This window comes from Juglans microcarpa x Juglans regia, chromosome 2D, assembly GCF_004785595.1.
Source record: "Juglans microcarpa x Juglans regia isolate MS1-56 chromosome 2D, Jm3101_v1.0, whole genome shotgun sequence".
NCBI classification, from domain to species: domain Eukaryota; kingdom Viridiplantae; phylum Streptophyta; class Magnoliopsida; order Fagales; family Juglandaceae; genus Juglans; species Juglans microcarpa x Juglans regia.
In genome coordinates this window covers 6396698-6421260 of record NC_054596.1, presented here as the reverse complement: position 1 = coordinate 6421260, position 24563 = coordinate 6396698, and the positions used below count along the sequence as shown (strand labels likewise).

Below are 24563 nucleotides of genomic sequence, written 5' to 3'. Positions count from 1 at the left end.
TATCCGAACCCCGACTAAGTTTTTTCTTTTACTTTCTTAATAGACAAACAAGCTTTTAAAATTGTGTAATGTTAGGTATAATATTATACATATTGAATGAGAGAGTTTCATTTTATCAATATTTTTTATTTTAAATTTTTTATAATTTTTAATAACTGATACATCAAAATTACGAAAATATAAATAATATTTTATTATTATTATTTATTACATGCAGCTCATAAAAACTGTTTTTTAAAAATTATACATCTAAACAAATTCTTCTAAAAAGACTTTTACTATCATTTATAAATGTTTTAAAGTATTTATAAATCTCTCAACATCCAAACATGATTTTCTTTAAATTTGTTAAAAAATGAAGAGAAGCATGGAGGGGATAATGGATAAAATAAAATAAAAAAAAAAATTTTGAGAAAGAAATAATTAACATTTTATGAATAAAGTGATAGAAAAAGAAAAGAAACTCATGCGGCCTATTTGTATTTGGTCTGGTCATTCGATTGCGAACCGGAGAGCCTTTGACCATAATACACTGCATCTTCCCTACCAAAAGCAAACCCGAGGCCAACCGAACCTAAAGAGCAAGCCGACGTTGTTAGGGTTTATCAGACGCCCCAATCCTTCGGCGTCATCTTATATGCTATAGCATTAGCCTCCATCCACTTAGTTCTTCCAATTGGTGCGTAGTCCATCTGATTTTAGGCCCCATCCCTCTGCCTCTTTCTGCATATTTCTCTTTGAATTTGCTGTTTGTGTTTGCTTTCTTCTTTCGTTCTTTATGTAACTGTTTTGTTTTTGGAGGAATCGTGGTTCAATTGTTGGATTAGGGCTTTCCGATCTTTGCGTGTTTTATTTCTAGGGTTTTTAATGTCATCCCTTGTTCTTGCTTTTGTTCCGTTTTTCCCCATTTTTAGCTCATTTGCTTCGAAGCCTTCGATACGTTTGTTTAGCAAAGCTTATGTTTCTTTCGACCGATTTGTATGGACTGTATGTGTGTTCTCGCGGGTTCTAGATACCCAGAAAAAATGCAACTTATTGAAGAGTAATTTTCTGAATAGTTACTTTGTAAGCAACCAAGCTGAGGAAAAGGTTTTCAGTGTTTGCATTCTCTGAGGAAGCAATTCAAAGGTCGATTCTTTTTTCTTCTGGTGCATAATAACAAAGGAAATGAGTACTCCATCTAGACTTTGTCATTTTCAATCACATCAGCTAATGTCGTAATGCTGATGTGGTAATTGGGTTTTTATTTAAATGGTTGCATAAAAAGCAACTTAAACTATGCCATAAACTGTTGTGATTAGAGAGGACAAATTCAAAATGAAGAACATTGCTCCAATGAAGATGTAGCTAAAAATTCGAACTTTAGGTCTAGTGGAATGGAGTTTTCTTTTTTGTATTGTTTTCTTATATTTTTCAACGGTTTTCATTGTAGATTTCATTATCGGGTCATTGTATATGTACTCATGCAGATTTCCCTAATAACCGTTACCTTTATTTATTTCTTTTTTGTTTCAGGATTGGGATTGTGACACTTCCAATTACCCTGATTACTGAAAATTATAAACTATTTCATTATCCATAATGGAGATACAGACTTCTGGCAAACCAATTGATTCTTTACTAGAAAAGGTCCTCTGTATGAACATTCTTTCTTCTGATTACTTCAAAGAGCTTTACCGATTAAAGACATACCATGAGGTGGTCGACGAAATTTACAATCAAGTTGATCACGTGGAGCCATGGATGACTGGAAATTGTCGTGGTCCTTCGACAGCAATCTGTCTTCTTTACAAGTTTTTCACTATGAAACTCACCGTCAAACAAATGCATGGGCTCTTAAAGCATCCGGATTCTCCTTATATTAGAGCAGTAAGTAAAGCCTTTGCTTATTTTGATATATGCTTGGACCGTGATTAAATGTGGGAAAAACTATAAAAAACTCTGTTACTTTTGCGTACTCTATGCACACTCCACTAATGTGATTGGTTGTGTCACTTTTTTTAATATAAAATAATTTTTTTGACCAATCACATCAATGGAGTATGTAAGGAGTATGCAAAAGTGACTGTATGTAGCAGAATTCGAGAACTATTTGGCTAAGAAATGTGTTTTCCTGACATCTTAATGTAGAATGTATAGATCTAAGATTGTTTATTTTTTTTTCTGTGTTTACAATGTGTGATAGCGACACAAGATAGCTCATCTGGTATAACTTTTTTTGAGAGTATTAAATAGGGGTGATACCCGCCCCCTACGGGGCAGGGCCACCCCTCCCCCGCCCCCTGCCCCCTGCCCCCGCATATGCGGGGGTGGGGAATTTCTCCCCCGCCCCGCCACTGGGTCTTAGGCCCAGTACATTTTTCTGGGCCCTAAATGGCCCAGAATCGGTTTTTGGGCCACTTTGGGCCCAAAATTCGTTTTTGGGCCATTTGAGCCCATTATTTAGATTAAAAAGTATATAGATTTAAAAACAGGAAAAAAAATATATATATATAGAATTATAGATTGAACTATTAAGTTATTAACTAATTAAGTAGTAATCATCACTAAGGCAGTAAGGCACTATGCTAAAATATTTTGTTTACAATAATACAAATTAAGAGAACTAATAAACTATTACACTATTACAAACTCCTCTAAAAGAAATAAATATTACAAATTGTACAATTAACTATTGTAGCAACATTACAATTAATTATAAATTAACAAAATCATAATTTTTCAATTTGATCAATTTGATTTTGGGGTGGAGCTGTAGCAGTGAGTTCACTGAGTGGTGAGTTATGTCGATTGTTGTGAGACTGGAAATCAAGATCATAAAAGTCAATAAGTTATAAAACCTGAAATATTAATAAGTTAAAAAGAAAACAAATTAGAATTAAAAAGTTATAAAGATGAAACAAAATTTTAAATGCAAAAAACAATTATGGAAGAAATTGTGCAAACCATGACAATGGTGGGTCCAATACAAGGTCATACTGCATCGGAGGTAGCCGTAGACATCGCCTCATGTATCACTATAAGTATTAAATTTGAAATCAAATTAATGAATACCAATTAAATGAAAATAAATAAATTCAAATAAGAAATTAGAAAATGAAATTAAAATAAATACCAGATCCAGACTGATCATCACCATCCTCCTCGACGTCGGCCTTCTCATACTCAAGAACATCCGGAACATGAATTGGAGTTCCCTTGATCCAATTCTGCGTGCAAATCAAAGCCTCCACAGTGGCAGGAGCTAATGAATTCCGAAATGAATCTAATACACGTCCTCCCGTGCTAAAGGCCGACTCTAAGGCTACTGTGCTAATAGGGATGGCCAAAAGTGTGCGGGTTATCTCTCCAAGGATGGGATACTTCACGGCATTCACCTTCCACCAACTTAATATATCGAAATCTCGTGAAAATGGTAGAATCTCTGCTGCTAAGTATCTGTCTATCTCTGGCTGAGCCTCTATAGAACTCCGGAGGAAGGGGGTCTGCTCATACCTCTCACCCCACTCCAATCTACGTCTTTTCCCAACCTCGACTTCAGGAAACTGTGAGCCTGAGGCTAAGGGGGTAGGGGTAGGTGTAGGTGCCGCAATATTACCACCTCGCAGGGTGGAAAACTCATCAAATAATCTAGTAAGGGTTTCCCGAACCCTTGCTGCAATAAGCTCTGCCTATACTTGCCCGTACGCAAGGCCCAATCCAAATATCATGCCATCCAACTTATACCTCGGGTCAAAGACGACAGCTACATATAACAAAATATTAGCCTTCGTTAAATCTCCCCAATACTTGTCGTACTTTGTCCTCATAATCAATGACATCTCCCGCATCCTAATGTGACCACCCGCGACCATGTCATCTAATTCTTCTTTTACCCTACATATTTGCTGACATACAACATTGGATGTAGGGTACAAAGTTCCAGATAGCCTCGTAGTGACATCGTAAAAAAGCCTCAAAAACTCTACAAAATTAGTTACAATTTCCCAATCATCCTCTACAGGTTTCCCCAATCCCCCGTGATCATCAAAATATTTAACATATTGGACGTCTTCGTCACCCAATAATGTAAATGCCAGCTTATATTCTTGGGCCGCCTCCAACATCAGAAATGTTGAGTTCCATCGTGTAGGCATATCAGTACAAAGGCCCCTCTTAGATGTTAGGCCCGCAGATCTCGCAGCAACCTTGAATTTGTCTAACCTTGAAGGAGAAGATTTCACCCATCTCACAGCAGTCCTAACCCTAGCAATCGAGTCATGAAGATCCCTCAAACCATCAGTGACAATCAGATTCAGAATATGTACCGCACATCTCACATGCAGACACTCACCACCCATGAGTGTCTTATTTGCCTCTCTAAGATAGGTTTTTAGATGTCCCAATGCAACATCGTTAGACGAGGCATTATCGACTGTGACTGTAACCACTCGGGTCAAACCCCACTCCTTTATTGCGGCCTCCAAGGCCTTTCCAATTGTCTCACCCTTATGATTGGTGATTTTACAAAATTTTATAATTTTCTTTTGCAATGTCCAATGACAATCAATAAAATGCACAGTCAAAGACATATAATTAAAATTTTGGATTGATGTCCAAGTGTCAGTGGTGAGACAAACAAATTGATCCGCCAATTGACCCCTCAACTTCTCCTTTTCAATGTAATAATATTTTTTTACATCCTTTGCCACTGTGTGACGAGAAGGAATATTAAACCTTGGTTCCAAGTAGCGAGAATACGCTTGGAACCCTTTTCCATCAACAATTTGAAAAGGTAGTTCGTCCATTATGACCATACGAGCTAGGTGTCTTCTACACTCATCGGGATCATACTTAGTATACCCCCTCAAAGTTGCACCCCCACTAGTCCCATCCGCCATTTTTTGAAGTCCAATTTCTAGCCTAGATTGGCTGTTGTCTTGTAATGATCTTAATATTGGACTTTTTTTGCATTGCTCTTCTAAGTGCACCTTTAATTGTGAGGTGCCATGTTTCCTATAGTGACATCCATAAATTTTCCCACAATAGTTACACTTGGCTTGGGGGTTACTTGAGTCACCACCCTCTAGTTTGGTAAAATGACTCCAAACTATTTAAGCAGGTTTCTTGCTGGGCTTGGGGGCGGGGCAAGGTGCCGTAGGGCTAGGGGTAGGGGTTTGAGTAGGAGGGGTAGGTGTAGGGGTAGGGGTAGGGGTGCCCTCGGCCTGGAAAGGAGAGCTCGCACTAGAATCTGCTGGCATATCCATGAACTCAAGCAAACAACAAATCTGAAATTATAGAAAACATAGCAAATATATAATGAACATAAAAAAAAAAAGTAGAATAAAAAATTAGACCATATAATTCATCAAACAATTGTAAAAAATTTAAAGTCATAAATTTTAGGCATTAAAAAGACACATGAATTATTCAAGTTATAAAAAGACTTGTAGTGGTTTTATTTATTTTTTATTGTACTATTTTAATTATTTTCCCGAACTCAAAACAGACAAATTTGAACCAACATATTAAGAAAAATGATCACATCCGAGCATATTAAATTAAATAATGAAATTAAATACAATACGATAAAAATGAAACGTCTAGAAATCAACTCAAAACAAGGGATGGGATGTTGATATATGAATGGATAATAATGATTATGGTCGCTTTACAAAAGGATGGATGTCCATATCGATAATGGGCATGCACCATAATTATTGTGTTAGTATGAATGTTCCAAATTTGTTGAGGGCTTTGTCTTGTCACCCTAAATGCTTTCTGTTTACTAAAACGACATGTTTATGCAAATTCTCTTTTGTGTTCAAATGAATTTGACATTCATAATTTATATATTTATAACTTGAAAGACTATAAGCATAGCAACTATATAAATTATAATGAACATAAAAAAAAAAAAAAAGTAGAATAAAAAAAAGTACCACTTGACATTCATAATTTCATATATATATAAATATATATATTTCATCTTAATTCATTATATTGAATTTCGAAATACCCTAGTGCATTCTTTTTTTTTTTTTTTTGTTCAATTTGGTAGGGAACATGAAATTCTGTTTTTAAACCCCTAAATTAATTTAGGGTTTTCAATCTTTGCAAACCCCTAAATTAATTTAGGATATTTCGAAACCCTAAATTAATTTAGGGGTTTCAAAGATTAAAACCCCTAAATTAATTTAAGGTTTCGGATTGGAGCCCTAAATTAAGTGATTTACACACATTATATAATGCAAACAAAAAAAAAAAAAAAACAATTCACAGCACACAATTTACGGGTCACGGGAGTCATTCAAAATTTCAAAGTTCAAACCACATGCACAATCTAAACTCCACAGCACACAATTCACAAAATTCCATCCTCCATCTCCGATAAACCCCATACTTCCTCCAATCTCCATTAAGTATGTAAATCACAAAAAAATTAAAGTGTCGAATTTGAGTTTCTTACCTTCGGAGATGAAGAGAGAGGAACCGGGTGCGAGTCTGAGTCGTGTGACAGGGATGGTGATGCAGATAGATGGACCGGGCGGCGGCTGCGAGAAGTAACTCAGAGAGAGAGAGAGGCGAGAGTGACTGAGAGTGAGCGAGGCTGCGAGGGAGAAGAATAAATCGAGAATTTCCGAGACTAAGAGGCGAGAAAGGTTGGGGGGGCTGGGTTTCATTTTTAACTTTAAGTCTGGGAATTTTAAACCCAGGCATGAAACGACGTCGTTTCATGCCTGGGTTTTTTTTTTTTTTTAATATATATGTAAATAACGTATATAATATAATTATATATAATTATAATTATATATATATATCCGGGGCGGCGCGGGGATCACCCCAGCCCGCCCCCGCCCCCGGATGTTGCCCCAGATGCGGGCGGGGGCCCACCGCCCGCATCTGACGGGTGGGGTGATCCGCCCCGCCTAACGGAGGCGGGGCGGGGCAGCGGGGGCGGGGCCCCGCTGCCCACCCCTAGTATTAAATGATGTGTGGGGTTATGTTTCCTACGAAATTTAATGTTTATTTTCTTTCTCGTTTTGGTGTTAGTGACTGATGTCTTGGTAATGGCACACATAGTTTTTGCTATATGGTCATTGAAATCTCGATTAGGATAGAACGGTCTTGTGAGTTGTGAGCATGGTAAGACTTGCTTATATAGATAAGTATGGGGACACCCGATATCCCCAAGAGGGTGATTTAACTCGTACAGGATATCCTTTTCGATACCTGCTAGTTAGGTACTTCTCATGTATACATCTTATGTACTTGGGCTATGCCTCCTTTTCTTATGAATAAGAATTATTGATTAACTATCCAAAAAAGAAGAAGATAGGTAGGGGGACAGATATATAGTTCCTTCACAGTGCCCAATGCATCTCTCTCTTTTTTTTTTCAAAAGTAGTATAGTGGAATACCTCAGTTGCAATATCACTGTTCAAAAGGGAGTTTGATATATGTTAAAATATTTTTGATATTATGCCCATACTGTAGGTGAGTCTTTTGAATGCATCCTGCATGCTTAATGTCTCTCAGTTATATCTAAAGGCACACACCAGCTATACATAGAGACATCCACACACACTGCTTATACATCACACACTTTAGATTAATTTCCTGTGCTTATAGCAGCGACGAGTGGTAGATACTGGTTAAGAAAACTTCTTAATTCCTTATAGCAACAACCAAACCCTAGTTAAACCTTCGTCAAGATCCTAAACATCACAATTATGTTAAAACTATGATAGAAACCGGAAAAAAGTACCACCATATTTAATTTCCTTGCTAGTGTTTATGCACACTCTTCGCATACTAGAATGGGCCCAAGTTTCAACCTGTGTCCCTGACTCTTTGCAACTCCACATCATATTCTCTTTATACCCTTGTAAAGGCCCGAAATCCTCATAATGCCTCCATAGCTTTATCCCACCTGATCTCAATCACATTGAGCTATACAACATGGCCAAGAACTTAAAATTAAGTTAAAAAAAAAAGATCCAAAAACGAAGAATGATGCATACTTCCTCAAAGAGTAATCTGTTCATATGATTATCTTGATAGCAGATTTAATGAAAGTCCAGACATTCTATCTGGCATCATAGCTAATTGCATGTTATGATAGTCATCATTGTCGGGATGCAGGTTCATCTTAGCTTTGATCTTGTCATTCTCTTATATTTCTTGGACTGATATGCAAATTTTTGGCTGCAGATTGGGTTCCTCTACTTGAGATATGCTGCAGATCCAAAGACTTTGTGGAATTGGTTCGAGCCATATGTTAAAGATGAGGAGGTATTGAAAGGTGTATCACTCTATTGGCATACGTTATTTCAGGATTTTATTAGAATCTGAAGAATTGACTTAACTTTATATATTATCAAACATATACATATTAATGTCGTAATCCTGATTAAGTATAGTAAGGTGGTGAGTGGGATCCAATATTGTTCGGGAGGGAGAAGTTCTTGCCCTATGGTCATTCCTAGGCGCTTCAATTGTAACATTGACTAATCATTTTGGAATATGAGCCCTAATGTGGCTTGGAATTTGCTTGAGTCATTACAGTTAATTTATGAAGAAAATTTGTTTAACTTATTAAGGAATTAAATCAAAATTTACAATCATGTAAAGAAATATTAGGCATCTAGGAGCAATGCAAAGAGAGAGATAATTCATTTAAGGAAGAAAATATTGGGGGTACAAATCTTGTCCCATTTGATCAAATAGAACTTTTGCTCATCCCCCAAGCCTCCCCCCACAAGAAAGTGCATAAGATCTTTTCCATTCTATTAGCCATAATAGCTGGTATCTGGAATAAAGATAGAAAATACGTAGGGAGATTAGATAACGTATTCTTAATTAAAGTGATTCTCCCCCTTTAGACAGATACATTCTTTTCCAACCAGCTAATCTATTTCTCAATCTTTTCAAAAACACAATCCCATATTACCTTGGATTTATGAGGGGCCCCCAATAGAAGACCAAGGTACTTCATAGGCAAAGATGACACCTTACAACCCAAGATTTCAGCCAAGTCTCCAATATGATTTACCAAGCCAACCGGAACCAATTAAAATTTAGACAAATTCACCTTAAGGCCAGAAATAGCTTCAAAGCAAAGCAAAAGAGCTCTCAATGAACGAATTTGAGTAGGGTCCGACTCACAAAGAATTAGTTTATGTTTGGATGCTGAGATGATCTGTGAATAGTAATATTTTGTAGATCCCATTGAAATGTGTTTGGATGTAAATAGGTTAAGATATGTGTTTAAATGTATGAAGTAGGTTGAGATGAGTTTTAACTTTTTTATGGGAACTTGAAAAAGTAGTGGATCAATGATTGGTTTGAGATGTGTTGAGGTGAGTTTGTGTTCCAAACATAGCCTTAAAGTATCGTCACTGAAGAGAAGGTGAGATACATTGACACTCCCAAATGAAACAACCCATTGAAAAACTAGACAAAAAAGATCCATCCACCGCTACCTCCAACATTCTGCTCAACACATCCATAACTAAAACGAAAAGAAAGGGAGATAGAGGATCTCCTCGTCTCAAACCATGGGAACTGTTGAAAAAACTCTTAGGAGTACCATTAACCAGCACCGAGAATCTAGCAGTAGTGATGCAATGCTTCATCCAATTGCACCACCTCTCCCCAAAACCTAATCTACCGAGAAAATAAACCTAAAATTCCCAATTAACATGATCAAAGTATTTCTCCATATCTAGTTTGCAGAGAATACCTGGAACACCGAATTTGATTCTGCCATCCAAACATTCATTTGCAATGAGGACCGAATCAAGAATTTGTCTCCTCTTCACAAATGCATTTTGTAGCTTCGAAATGATCTTCTCCATAACCATGCTTATATGATTGGCAAGAACCTTGGAGATGATCTTATACACTCCACTCACAAGACCGATGAGGCAAAAATCTTTCACCTCTGTAGACTCGGCCTTCTTCGGAATAAGAGCTATGAAGGTTGTGCATTAAGGCTTTTCTCAAATTTGATATACGAGTGAAATTCAACAAAAACCTTCATAACATCCTCCTTAATAATGTCCCAACAAACCTGAAAAAAGCCATTTAAAATCCATATGGTCCCAACACTTTATCATTGTCCATTCCTCTTAACACATTATGCACCTCTTCCTCTTCAAACATTCTCTCCAAGCAATCAGCACTCGACTGGTCAATCATGTCAAAAGCCAGCCCATCAACCTTAGGTCTCCAAGGGTATTGCTCCGTAAGAAGTTTATCAAAAAACTGTACAATATGCTCCTTAATTTCAGATCTGTCCAAAAGAACATTTCCTTCCGAATGCAGCACCTCTATGGCATTAAATCTTCTATGAGAATTAGCCACTCTATGAAAAAATCTGGTACACTTGTCCCCTTTCCTTCAACCAAAGGGCCCGAGACTTTTGTCTCCAAGAAATCTCTTCCATGAGAGCAAGATTTTCCAAATCAACAACAACAGCAGTCTTCCTTGCTTTCTCCTCATCCGAAAGAACCCCAGCAGTCAGTCTCCTTTTCATCAAAGCAAGAAAGCTCCTCAAAAAGAATCTTCCTCTGATCATCAATCTTCTCAAATTCATCATCATTCCACATTTTCAATTCGTTCTTCAGAGCTTTAAGCTTTCCAGCCAACACAAATATTCTGACTCATAAAAAAAAATATTAAAAGAAGGTAAGAAAAACTTGAAATGTGAGTGATTTAACTAGAAAGATTTTGATAATTTTACTAGAAATCTGAAAAAATGAGACTTTCATATTTGAGATGGACTGTCTGTTCATAGATCAGAGCATAGCCTGATTAATTGACAGCCTTGTGTCTACGAAACTTGCTATAGTACTTATCGAACAAAATGAAACTTGCAATAGTTGGTCTTCAATTCTGAAGTCTTAACCTCAATGTATAGAACTTCAAAGATGTTCTGGCTAATGTGCTGGACTAGTTTGAGTTCGTGTAAAAATGAATTGTTATCTTTATTCTGCAAGTGTTAGTTTATCTTTCCAGCTTACAAATTTTGTTTTCTTACTCTCACTCTATCTATTTATGCTGTAGTCATGCAAATAACTGTTAAAACCACAAACTCAAATTCAACTGAGTTATTTAATTTCTTAATGTTTTCTTTTATCTTCATTTCTAAAAGATGATTTGTTCTTCAGGAATTCTCTCCTGGATCTAATGGACGAATGACCACAATGGGTGTGTATGTGCGTGATTTGCTTCTTGGACAGGTGAGGTGTGCTTACTATTTCAAGTGTCATGGTGCCTGCTACAAGAACCCAAGTCATTTTTGAACTTTTATTCTTTAACAATATTTTATTGGATACTGACCAATAACCCTTCACGGTTATATTTGTATTGTGATTGTTTAACTGCCACATTTCTCATTTTTTAGCTATGTTCTGCTGGTCAAAGTTCCAACTTTATAGATGAGTTAACATGATGCATTTTTCTACCTAGTTTATTAATCTTGCTTTAATATATTCCATGCCAGTGTGAACTAACGTTCCATGCTCTTGCAGTACTACTTTGATACCCTTTTCCCCCGCATCCCTGTTCCTGTAATGCGCCAGGTAGTAGCTAATCTCGAGAAGTTGAAGCTCCCCACCAAACATACTGGTGTGACAGGGGATTCCACCCGACATGGTTCTGATGACACTGCCCGCCGGCCACCCTCTGTGAAAGCTGCACTTTCTGTATCTTTTGGTCAGCGTGCTCCTCATCGTGCTTCTACCAGGGACTCGTCACCTGTTCGTCGTACCCTACCACCAGCCCCTCATGATAGAGCCAGCAGTGATGATCTGCGAAGATCACCCCGGGCCCGTCGCAGCCAGAGCCGTGAATATTCTGATAGAGAATATTCAGACAGGGATAGGGTTCGGGACCGGGATCGAGATAGAGATAGAGATAGGGACGGGGACAGGGACAGGGACAGGGATCGAGATCGATATCGGGATCGAGAAAGAGAAAGAGACCGAGATCAAGAAAAGGATAGGGACCAAGATCGGCATCGAGAGAGATACAGGAACCGGGACCGAGACTGGGATAGAGACAGGGACAGAGTCAGGGAGAGGGAGAGAGAGCAGAGTCATGATTATGACAGGCAGTCCAAATATGCAGAGAGAGAAAGTAGAAGGGACCATGAGAGGAGCAGCCGTGATGCTGGTAGGCATTATCGAAGTAGGAGCAGAAGTAGAAGCAGGAGCAGAAGTCGGAGCTTGCAAGCTGGCCTTGCACATGGTGATCGTCATTCGAGTCCACAAAAAGATGGGAGCAAGGAGAAGACATCTGCATCTAGCAATCTAGCAAAACTTAAGGATCTCTATGGTGATTTAGGTGATCAGAAAGGTGATGCTAATATGGAAAGGGCTCCTAGGAGGGATAATGGTGGTGAAGAAGTAATTAGACTTGGTGGTTCAACTTGGAAATAGCGCAAAGTGGTTCACATGCAATTCCTTTGTATCAGATGGGTTATCGAAGTCTTTAATTAATCAGGTTAGCTCCTTGTTTGAATGAAGAAAGTCCAACACCTTCATGACTTGGTCCCTTCACTGTATCTCACTCTCTTCTCACTCAATATGTGAAGGGATGTTGATTGGTGGATGCTATCCACACCAGCTCATGTATTGCATGCTTGCTGTTGCGGGGCTTCCTGTATATTATATGTTATTCAGTTTTTCTTTTGCTACTGTTGCATTCTCTTTAATGCTGCATAATTGGATAATTTTGGAGACGCCTGTGGAACATGTAATAGCACATTTAACTGATAAAATGTGAGAGAAAAACTACTTTGGGTGTCATACTATGTTTTAATTTGGTTTTCCTAAAACTTGGGTTAAAGTTTACAGTATGAAGCATGCCTAGGGCTGGTGGGGAAAAAGCCCAAGAACCGACCGAAGTATTTTGCAGGAGAACAAAAGCCACGCTAATTCTGTCTCCTCTGTTGAGCTGAAACCGGAACGGATGAATGGTGGTTTATATTCAGGCCTTGTGAATTCCTTCAAGGTCCAAGGAGATGCTTTTAGGAAAAGTCAGAAGCATTACTGTCGGACTCAACAAAACAAGCAGATCTCTAATTGTTTTTTTTTTTTTTTTTTTTTGCTTTAATATGGCTTCTGAAAGCTATAAGATAAACTTCCCAAGGAAATAATATTTATTTGTCAGGAGATCGTGATAAAATAGCTAAAAGAGTCCATCGTTCCCATTGTGAACCGGCGTTTGAACCCAGTTTGCAGATTATAAAATTTCAATACGCAGGCACTAGGCAGGATGCAATCGGCGGAGTGTTTTGGATTAAAAGGGGGCAAATAGAAACCACTCAGGCTGTAGGTTTTAACGTATGCTTTCTTTTGAAGTAATGGACGCTAGGAACAATGGCACCACACATATCGGGCTTTAATCTTGTTAAAAATAAATAGCCTTTATAAAGTGAGTGTTCCCTACATGTATGAATAATAAGGGAAATTAAAAGAGTTTGCTGTTAAAGCACAACGGAGACACCGCTATAACAAGATTAAAATAGGGTTCTGTATTGACATAAATTAGTGTAAACCTTGCTCATGCTACGATGCAAATAAAATGCACAGGAAATCATGAATTCCAACTTTGGATCTAGGGAAACTTGAAAAAGAAGACTGTTTTACAAGGTGCCGGCTTCCAGTAAGCAGTATAAGACTAAAAGCTTCCAAGAAATCCTACAGTCCGACAATATCCTCTCTACTAATAATATTACCATATGGATGGATCATGTGTCGTGAAATCAATCCTTGAAGGAAGGATAGGGAAAGTGAACGCAAGTCTCCATTGTGTCGCAAGTCTCCATTCCATTGCCTCAATCTTCTCCTATATTATCAGAAACATATTAACCATCTTTTCTGATGAACAACTTGGATTAGTTTCGAAAGAATGAGCATACAAAAGGAAAAGGCAGGACCACCTGTTGTTGTGCTTGAGTCACAGCAAGTGCCTTGCTATTCGCACTTGATGGAGCGGTATATGTGCCGGACAAAAAACAAGGCAGCACGGAATCCGACAGTCCCAAGCATGAGAAAAAAGCCATAGCAAATGCAAGCCATGTAGCCGAAAAAGAATGAGGTTTGCATGAAACCTGACATATCTGATCGTGCATAGTAGTAATACAGGCAGTATCCATAGATGAACAAGCCAGTTGATCCACCACAAAGGAAAGACCTGATTGCATAAAAAATATTTTTTTTTTTATAATTAATAAGAATTTTATTACCAAGAGTAGGCACAGCCCAAGTATACAGGAAGTATACAAAGGAAATACCTACTACACGCTAGAAAGCAGGAAACTACGATAGAAACAGATTCAGTACATTATCATCATTCCTTACAAAGATCCTAGCCCACAAACTCAAAGTAGAAACTAAAAAATAACGAAGATCTTCAAAAGAACACTCTTGTCTTCAAAACATCTCTCATTCCTTTCCAGCCATAAACACCACATTCAACACAGAGGAATCATTCTCCATCTGGCAGCAACACATTTCCCTTGCCTCAAAACCACGCCAACATGCAAGGAGATCCACAACTTCCTTAGGCATCACCCAATATAAACCTGTCCGACCAATAACCTCGTTCCACAAAGACTTTGCCACCTCACAATGTAAAAAAAGATGATTTGCAGATTGACCATCCTTCTTGCACACGACACACCAATCAGCTATACACAAACCACATTTTCTAAGGTTATCCGTGCTCAATACTTTCCCTGGAGCAACCACCCAACTAAAGAACACCACCTTAGTAGTTACCTTCACCCTCCAAACGCTTTTCTAGGGGAAAACACAGCCAGAATGACAATTAAGAGCCTACTGCCTTGGATTTGTTAATGCTGACAGGTAAGACACTTCCTGATGATGATAAACACCTTTCGAAGATGTATCAGAAATCATCTTCTTATTTCAGGAAACCCGTTCACCACCACCCTCCATAGGAGCAACTCTGTTTTTAGAACCTGAAATAGACTTCCTAAAATCAACCATCTCTCTCATTAATCTCACAAAACCTGCCCAACCACCCCCTTTCCACCCTTCTGGAATCACTACGATTCCATTCCCCTTACCAGTGCCAAACTCAATCAGCTTCACAAATCTACCAAACACATTTTGACACTTTTGGACCATAAAAACTCTATTACCTTCCCTTCTTGTCTGAAAAGAATCTTTATTGCCTGCTATCCTCAGGCAATCCTCCATCATCTTTGCCATCCAAATAACCATTCCTCCATTGAGATGAAGAAACTTAGACATCTTCTTGCTCCTCTCAGTAATACAAAAAAAGTTACCACCTTTCCTACTAAACACAAACCACTTAGCTTCTATCCAAAAACTACGATCCACCTCCAACAAACTAAAGATAAAACTAAAAGAAGCAAAAAGACACAGTGCATAAAAAATATATAGAAGTCAAATTTAATTCTACCTGGAAAACCTCCGTAAATTGGCATATTAAATGCTCCCTCAGTTCCATTTGGATGCAAAATCATTTTTGGGTATCTTTTTTTTTTTTTTTTTATTGGCACTCGGTGTCCAGGAACGGCATCCCGACTAATCCTGGCGGTGCACAAGCCCTCGGCAAGGAGTTTCCTGCAAGTGCACCTCAGGTAATTCAATGGGAAAACCCCCATCAGTCTGATGGCCCCTAGAGATTGTTTGAACCCAAGGGGATTTGAACCTTAGACCTGGGGGGAGCATACCCCCAAACCCAATGCCTTTACCACTTGAGCCAACCCCCTAGGAGTTAAAATTATTTTAGGGTACATTTTTTTTTTCTTTTTTTGATAGGTAATAAGAGATTTTATTCCAAGTAAATAGGCATAGCCCAAATTATTTTAGGGTACATTACAAGCACATCTTCCTAAAGATCCCAGATTGCTTCCTTGTACGCTGGACCACTCAAATCATATTCATAGAAAAGCTATTACATTTCCCGATGCCATGAAATCAAGGCTAATTGAAACTATATAAACAGACAGTTATTGGACAGCAGCTATGCTACTAGCTGGAAGAGAGCAATTGAACAAGAAGACTGGTCAAGCCATACAAGCTTTCATCCAAACATGGCATAAAAGCAATGCCAAATTATAGTTTTAAGCTATAAGGCAACACGAAGAATATATAGCTAGAAACTCTAAGGAAATCCCCAAAAAAATGCAATAATGAAAATACTTATGCAATAAGTAACTTTTGTTAAAAAACGAGCAGTACAATCTGAAAAATTAAGAAGAATTGATGCATGCAACAAAACACAGAGAATCAAAAGAGTCCAATGGATGCAAAAAGAAAATACCATAAATCTAAGAACAAAAATATACCTCCACCACCACTCATGGTCTTCAGCAGCAAGTTGAAAATATGTCAACGCCACGGTGATAAAGGCAGTGACAATCAAGAGAATGATGAAAACTATAAACAGAATGCTGTAAATGGTGTAAATCCGATGACCCCATACACTAGCAAATATGTAGTAGAGTTCAATATAGATGGCACTGAAAGGCAAAAACCCTGCCATAGCCATTTGAGGAACGGTTTTACGATACCAAGGCAATGAAGGGATCTCCCTAGGAAATTTTGCAGTGCGACACGGAGCTTGAAACTCAGCCTTGCTATTCTTCCCAGCAATCCCACCCAACACTAGCAAAGGAGATGTTACAAGAGTCCATATAAGAAAAATCACCACAATTGTTCCAAATGGCAATGCTGCAGTGGAACTGTATGCAATTGCAACAGTATTAAGAAAGCAGAATGTGAGAAACAGCGGCCCACAGAACAGGCTTCCGGTCAATAGCAAATTTCTCACCTGTCATGTCACAACCATAACTGTTAAGTGTAGCATTTTTCTACCAGAGACTTCTAGTTTCCACACCAATTCATTTTCAGCCAGAAACCATCAAACCAGGGGAAGTAATTGCAACAGTGCCATCTAGATAATGCTTCACTCAATAAAATAATAACCATACACAATCAAAAGTGAAATTATGTACATAAGATTGAAGACTGCCAATTTTCAGATGTTGTAGATCAAGAAAAACAAGGAATTCAATTTCATCCAAGTTGGGGAATAGTGTTAATTAGTTAAATGAAATAGGAAGGTCTCTAAATTCTGAGTTCTCCGCACTACCCAAAGGCACTTTTTACATGCACCCAACTGCACTCAAAGGTCTACACTCAAGAATGTAGACCTTTGATGGAAGAAATTTTGTGGAGGCAAAAATCAAGGGTGATTTGGTTGAAGGAGGGGGACAAATGCAGTAAGTTTTTTCACAAGATGGCTAATTCCTATAGGTGTAATGATGCGATTGAGTTTCTTCACTCCGGTACTAATGTGTTCCAATCCCCTGATGATATTCAAGATCATATTGTGAATTATTATGATGATCTTCTCAAAGAGACAGTAGAGTGGCGTCCTAAGCTTGATGGCCTGAATTTCGATTAGCTGGATGTTAGCGCAGCAAGCTGGTTGGAGAGACCATTTGAAGAATCAGAAGTGCATCATGTGGTGAGAGGTATGTGTAAAGATAAAGTTCCAGGCCCAGATGGTTTTTCTTTGGCTTTCTTTCAAGAGTGTTGGGACATGGTGAAGGAAGATGTGATGTGGGTTTTTTATGAGTTTCACCTTTGTCACAAGTTTGAGAAGTCCCTTAATGCTACTTTTATTGTCCTCATTCCGAAGATAGCTGGTGCTAATGAGTTGAAAGATTTCAGTCCTATTAGTTTGGTAGGCGGGATTTATAAAATTATTTTGAAGGTGTTAGCTAATCATATGAGTTTGGTGATGGATAAAATTATTTCTAAACCTCAAAATGCTTTTGTTCGGGGTCAGCAAATATTGGATCCAGTTCTAATTGCAAATGAGTGCTTGGACAGCCGAATGAGAGAAGGTATTCCATGGGTTCTTTGCAAGTTGGACATGAAAAAGGCATATGACCACATGTGTTGGGATTTTCCTTTTTTATGCTAAGAAGATGTGGCTTTGGAGATAGGTGGTGTGGATGGGTTAAACACTGTGTTTTGACCGCTCGGTTTTCTGTTTTAGTTAATGGCAGCTCTTATGGATTTTTTCAGAGTTCGAGGGATTTGAGACAAGGGGATCCGTTATCCCTTTTCTTTTTGTTATAGTTATAGAGGCATTGAGTCGCATGGTGGAGGCTGCTGTAGGGGGAGGATTTCTTGCTGGTTTCTTGGTGGGAAATAACAATAATGGTGCTTTATCCATTTCCCACTTATTGTTTGCGGAGGATACTCTTATTTTTTGTGATGTCGACAGTGGACAAATTCAAGCTTTAAGGGCTGTTCTAATGTGTTTTGAAGTTGTTTCGGGCCTCAATGCAAACTTGGGAAAGTTGGAATTGATTCCGGTGGGAGATGTGGAGAATATTAACCTTCTAGCGGATTTGTTGGGCTACAAAGTTATTTCCCTTCCAATGAAATATCTTGGGCTTCCATTGGGGGCATCTTTCAAAGCAAAGAATATTTGGATTGGAAGCGGCTATATCTATCAAAAGGGGGGAGATTAACCCTTATTAAAAGTATCCTTTCCAATCTCCCTACATATTTTCTTTCTTTATTTCCATTACCGGTGGGTGTGACAAATCGGATTGAAAAATTGTTTAGAGCTTTTTTGTGGGGTGGCATGGGGGAAGAGAATAAATTTCATCTTGTGAGTTGGCAAAGGGTGAGCAATCCGATTGTGTTGGGAGGCTTGGGGGTGCGAAATTTGAACATTTTTAATAAAGCTCTACTAGGAAAGTAGTTGTGGAGATATCAATTGGAAGGGGATTCGTCGTGGAGAGAGGTTGTTGATCGGAAGTATGGAAGCAATTTGGGGGGGGGGGGGGGGGGGGGGGGGGGGGGGGGGGGGGGGGGGGGGGGGGGGGGGGGTTGGCGTTCCAAGGAGGGTAGGGGGACTTATGGTGTGAGCCTTTGGAAATTTATTAGAAAGGGGTGGAACATTTTTGAAAAACACCTTAAGTTCGAGGTTGGAGAGGGGGTGCAAGAATACGTTTCTGGTTTGATGAATCGTGTGGTGAGAGAGCTCTTCATACTGTTTTTCCGGATACCTTCAGCTTGGTTGGAAATCAGCAGGCTGCTGTCTCAGAGGTGTTGTGTCGTGCTAATGGGACTGTGCATTGGAATGTGATTTTTACTAGAAATGCACATGATTGGGAAATTGATGAGATAGCAGGTTTTTTCAGCTTTTTGTACTCCCTGAAAATAAGAGGAAATGGGAGAGATCGAATGCTGTGGAAACATACGGGGAGCAACAAGTTTTCTGTTAAATCATTTATAAGGTGTTGACAGATCAATAGCATATCTCATTTCCGTGGAAGAGTATTTGGAGGGTTTCTGTGCCGTCTAAAGTTGCTTTTTTTACTTGGACAACTGCTCTAGGGAAGATTTTGATGGTTGATAATTTAAGGAAACCTGGGATGATTGTAATAGAGTGGTGTTTATGTGTAAGAAAAATGGTGAATCGATTGATTATCTACTTCTACATTGTGAGGTGGCTAGGGAGTTATGGGTTGGCATTTTTAGTAGAGCTGGATTGAGTTGGGTTATGTCAAAAGAGTGGGGTGGAGCTTCTAGCATGTTGGAATAGGCATCATAATAGTTCTCAACTGGCAGCGGCGTGGAGGTTGATTCCTTTGTGCTTAATGTGGTGTTTATGGAAGGAAAGGAATGAGATGTGCTTCAATAACAAGGAGCGAGCTGTGGAGGAAATCTGGAATTTTTTTGTGTCTTCTTTGGTTCAGTGGTTTTCTGCTATTGTACTAAAGGGAGGGAATGTTCATGAGTTTTTGTTTTCTTTTCAGCTTTCTAGAATGTAATTAGGTGTCTCTTTTGTATACTTCCTGTGTACATGAGCTTCGCCTAGTATCATTTGATCAATAAAGTTTCTTATTTATAAATAAAAAAAAAAAAAAAAAAAAAGGTCTACATTACTGAAACACATTCATTATTTAGACCAACATTTGGAAAAATAATGAGAACTTCCAGGAGAAGAATGGAGGGGGCAAAGTTTGTCAGCATCAGGGAACTCGATTATAGTTAAAATGGATTTTAACATGAACTTGAGGCACACAACATACATATAAAAGGAACAATTTTCAGCTATTTCTCCAGCACAAAATGGTCCAAACAACAGAATAGAGAAAACTTCTTACAATAAACAATAAAGACTCATTATTATGCCAGGAAATCTGATGGCTTTTGTTTATCATTTTGTGAGGATATTTCATGAATCTGCAGAAACGATTATCCTGTCCATTGCAGAGGTTTCTCCACCTTTTTCTTGAGAGTCTAGTACAAGATTATGGATTTTCACATAAAAATGAATGGTCAATCAAATTCATTGAACAGAAAAAAACAGAAATGAGATAATTAATCCCCTTCTCCCACCTCTCATACTTTTAAAAAAGATACTTCCAATCGAACTTTAAAAAGCATCAAAAGTTCATACCATGCATTTTGTTTTGAAAGGAGGAATTTAATTACGGACAAAACCTCACAAGCAACTTGTGTCTGAGATAAATATGGTGAAACTCAGTAGAATCACTATTCAAGACATGTCATTATAGATTACTTCCAAGAATATGAATCTCAAAATGGAACATCCATTAAATAATCTATAGTAGGGGGAAGAAAAGAAATAGCCCATGAGCACATACCCAGTTTTTCCCTTCCAGCTGGCCATAGAAAGAGGTTGCAGTATAGCCAGCAATCCCAGATGTAAGTGCATATATGACAACAAGTGCCGTGAACAGAGCTCCGCGGTTATAAGGATAAAATACACCAACTAGTGCAAGCATAAAAATGAAAATTGTCCTGAAAACATGTGCACACAGAAAGGGATACCAGATTGTTTAGCAATAGAAAGTAAAAACCTAAGTGCACTAAATCTATAACAAGGGAACTTCAAAAATGTACTTACAGCGTAAATAACTGGGAGCCAGAACCAAGTGCTGCTGCAAACAATGACTTGTAGTTTGGATACCTGAATACATCACCATGAATGTACTTCCAACCAGTCTCCTCTTGGTCATCGGCTGCCTCCTCATCATGAGCATACCTTTTAACAAATGAAGTGTGGATGTGTAAACATTATACAAAATTGTATGACCTTTCTATGTGCACATAATCTATTAACAAACATAAATTCTTACTTAACAAAATCATTCTTAAGGACTCGCATAAGAATCGTGGCAAGGAATCCCGTTAAGAGCAGAACAGTCACACACGAGTTTATTATTGAAAACCAATGGATTTCCAAGTGATGAGGCAATGAAGAAGATTGCGAATACTTCTCCATCCTCTTCTCGAATGGAGTATCTGTTTCCTTCCATTTGACTGAGTAAGTGAGTTCCAGGTCAACTTTGTTGTCCTCTGTCAGGTCCACAAAGGCATCTGGATCACTTTTTACACCAATCTCGATAACTTGATCCTTATTGTAAAGGATATCAAACTGAAGATGCTTAAAGAGGTAATACTTGTACTCGCTGGGGTCATTGCCTTCCTTCTCAACTTTTCCCAAGAAACCCCATATGGGCAAGTCGTCATAGTACATTTGGAAGTAGTAGTCCTTTGAAACTGCATTTCGAAAGAGAGAAACTTCTTCCCGGGTCAGCTTCTTTTGGCAAACAGTCTTAGATTCTTTCTCTTTTCGGAATTCAAGTTTGTAAGGGGCAACAACTAATCGATCCCCATTCAGCACTTCTCCAAGAGCCTCTTTCTTTTCTTGCACATGAGCTGCGACAGAAACCCATATAAAAGAAAGTAAGTAAAAAACTAAAACTTCCACATTGGGATTAGAGAATTTACAAGAGGAGAAACATGAATATGCACAAACCTGGTGAACAGAATGGGAGATCAAAATAACGGTATGTCTCACTGTGCATAACAACATCAGCCAAAATGAGTGAGAGGCTAACACAAAATTTTAAACCAACTACACAATATTCTTGAAATTATCTATTAAAGTAATACAAGCATTACAAAGTATTCAGCCTCACTTTATGAACCCAAACCTTGAGTCACTAAACCAAAAAACAGGCAAAGAAAGAGTATCGAAACCTACACATTTAAACATCGTTAGATCAACCTCTTAAATTACTTATTGCTATCACAATTAAAAATTGATTTTATTTTTTACCCCATAAATTCAGCCGATTTTCTTCCAAAATGCAAAGGATACAGCGTCTCTGTTAGTCCTATTCATGAAAAAATAAATTAATCTCTCAACCAAACTTCGATGGTAGTTTCCCTATTTTAGGTTCTATCATGGAACTGGAAACTTAAGAGCATGAGTAGAGCATTAAACTTATCCTTTCCCTTCATTTCCTATCAACCAAGCACAGTAAATGTAACTCAAATTGCCATGAATTTGTAACGAAAATCCACTGTTTACTCCAAGGTTGAGTGAATTGTTGGCAAATGCATGCCAAGTCTCGTATTAGAAAGCAATCACATGAAAAAAAATATTTATCTCCTAACTGCGCAGGAATATGAACAATTTTTTTATTGATATAAGATAAGTAGTCCAAACTCACACGCCTAGACTTATTATGTTAAGGTGATGTCATAACATACTATACGAAAACCTAACTTGAAGAGTTGAGAAATGTTATATGAGGACCTTAATTGAAGACTCTCCAGGAGTTTATTTCCCCAACAAGTGATGTCAAAACCGATGATAGAATGAAGGAAGATAGAATATGGCGATCATCGAATGCATCTCAAGACAGCCATACAAATCCCGCACAAAAAACGATCCAAGAAAGGCCCATAATGACCTATCACGAGATGGTTTAAAAGAGCAGTCGATGCGGTTATAGACTCACAACTGATGGGAAGATTGGAGTATGTACTTGTATGCATGTCGGGAGATAAAATATAGCCAAAAGAATAGAGAGTAACTTTGACGATATATCACAATTAGGTCCAAATCCCCTAGGCTTAAGTTGGTGCCCCAACATGCTCTATAAAGCTTCGATTGCCCAGAAGTAAAGTACCGACATTAAAATTCAGAATTGAGTTCGATCCAGTAAACCCCCACATCAAGTTCAACACCTTGACCGAGTAAAAAGGCGAGAATTTCAATTTCCGCATAACGAAATCGCGTAAAGAGATTCCGATTCCATGTCTGCTTTTATGCAATGAAATTCAAAATCGAATCCAACTCAGAGCGAACAAACGAAACAAGAGAAGAGATTGATTGAACATACCTGGGATTGTGGAAAGGTCCCACCTTGTTGGCATACAGAGGGACGTCCTCACCTGCTTTGTAACGATGATCGGATGCATCCGATCTGACGAGGGTTAGGCTGCAGAGAATCACCATGGCCGCAACCAAACACGCCATAATCTTCTCCATTGAGTGCCGAGAGATAGAGGGTGATAGAGAGAATGACGTCTGCGAAGTGCAGAACCGGAGTATAAATTGATAACGTGGGACTGGGAGAGGTAGAGGAAGTTGGATTTCCCACGCGCCTTTTTTGTGAGTGCAAATTACGCTTCTTTACCGGTGGATACGTAACATCAAAGGAAAATGACCCCTTTTTTCTTCCTGCCCGGAAAATGATCGACTCCCCTCCCCTGCATCTATCAGGTAAGTATTTTCCAACGGTGTAAGATTCTCGGACTATCTTTTATATTATTCAAATTATTAATTTTTAATGCTATAATTATTTTATAGCACTACTTTATATAAAAATTATTATACTTTTATATGTCTATAAAAAAAATTATTTTATTCGTATTAGATTATTTTATTATACTTATTAGATGAGATATTTTAAGTAATTATTATTTAATATATAAATTCTTTAAAATATTAATAATGCTAAGTCCACTATTAAAAAAATATTTTTTTATTTAAATTTCAGAATTTTTCATTTTTTTTAAATAGGCACTACTCACTCTGTAAATATAAATATCATTTCTCTAAAAATATATACCATCAATAAGTAAAACAAGTAAGTGGTGCGCAATAGTACAATACTCTAATTGCATTTCTTATTTAATTACACAGTTTAAATGATATGAGATGGTTTAAATTGTAATAAAATTTTTGAGCTAATATGAGATAAAATAATTTGTAAAAAATTATATGTTTTGATAATAAAATGAGATGAGATGTTTTATAAAAAAAATATATTTAAATTTATAAATTTACTTTCATAAAATTCAGCCTTGTAATACTTTTCAAACATATAAACGGCCCCAAACAAAACATATGTTCGGATAGGATAATCACAGCTTCTAAAAATTTCTCTGTCTCAAATCTGCTTTTAAAACTTAAAAGGATTTGATGAACAAGTGGATATGCTTATTGATAAGGAAAACATATAAAAAAAAACTTTTAAATAATTTGAGCATGCGATGACACAATACTCAATATTATGAATATTTATAGAATGTCAAATCATTAAAATTTTTTGTAAGTAGTTGTTTTTTAATGTAAAAATTTTATGTGTAGTCAATTTTTTTAATTCTTTTATACTCTATTAATATGATTAGTTGTATAATTTTTTGTAATGTAAAATAATT

General features: G+C 37.7%; 2 protein-coding genes across 2 annotated transcripts; one reads left to right on the top strand and one right to left on the bottom strand.

Annotated features, from left to right (window-relative positions):
• Positions 1 to 470: 470 nt before the first annotated feature.
• Positions 471 to 12794, top strand: LOC121248166 (pre-mRNA splicing factor SR-like 1). The gene is made up of 5 exons (XM_041146544.1): positions 471 to 679; positions 1516 to 1869; positions 8194 to 8274; positions 11154 to 11225; positions 11517 to 12794. Exons 2-5 carry the CDS (start codon positions 1582 to 1584, stop codon positions 12423 to 12425), a joined length of 1350 nt encoding a protein of 449 aa, XP_041002478.1. The 5' UTR covers positions 471 to 679; positions 1516 to 1581; the 3' UTR covers positions 12426 to 12794.
• A 709-nt stretch (positions 12795 to 13503) lies between these two features.
• LOC121248165 (transmembrane 9 superfamily member 2-like) lies at positions 13504 to 23477 on the bottom strand. Its single transcript, XM_041146543.1, has 8 exons — positions 23240 to 23477; positions 21865 to 21905; positions 21182 to 21764; positions 20950 to 21087; positions 20687 to 20843; positions 16334 to 16818; positions 13931 to 14184; positions 13504 to 13836 (listed from the first exon to the last, which is right to left on the bottom strand). The coding sequence occupies exons 1-7, from the start codon at positions 23386 to 23388 to the stop codon at positions 13965 to 13967; spliced, it is 1773 nt and encodes a 590-aa protein (XP_041002477.1). The 5' UTR covers positions 23389 to 23477; the 3' UTR covers positions 13504 to 13836; positions 13931 to 13964.
• Positions 23478 to 24563: the final 1086 nt, after the last annotated feature.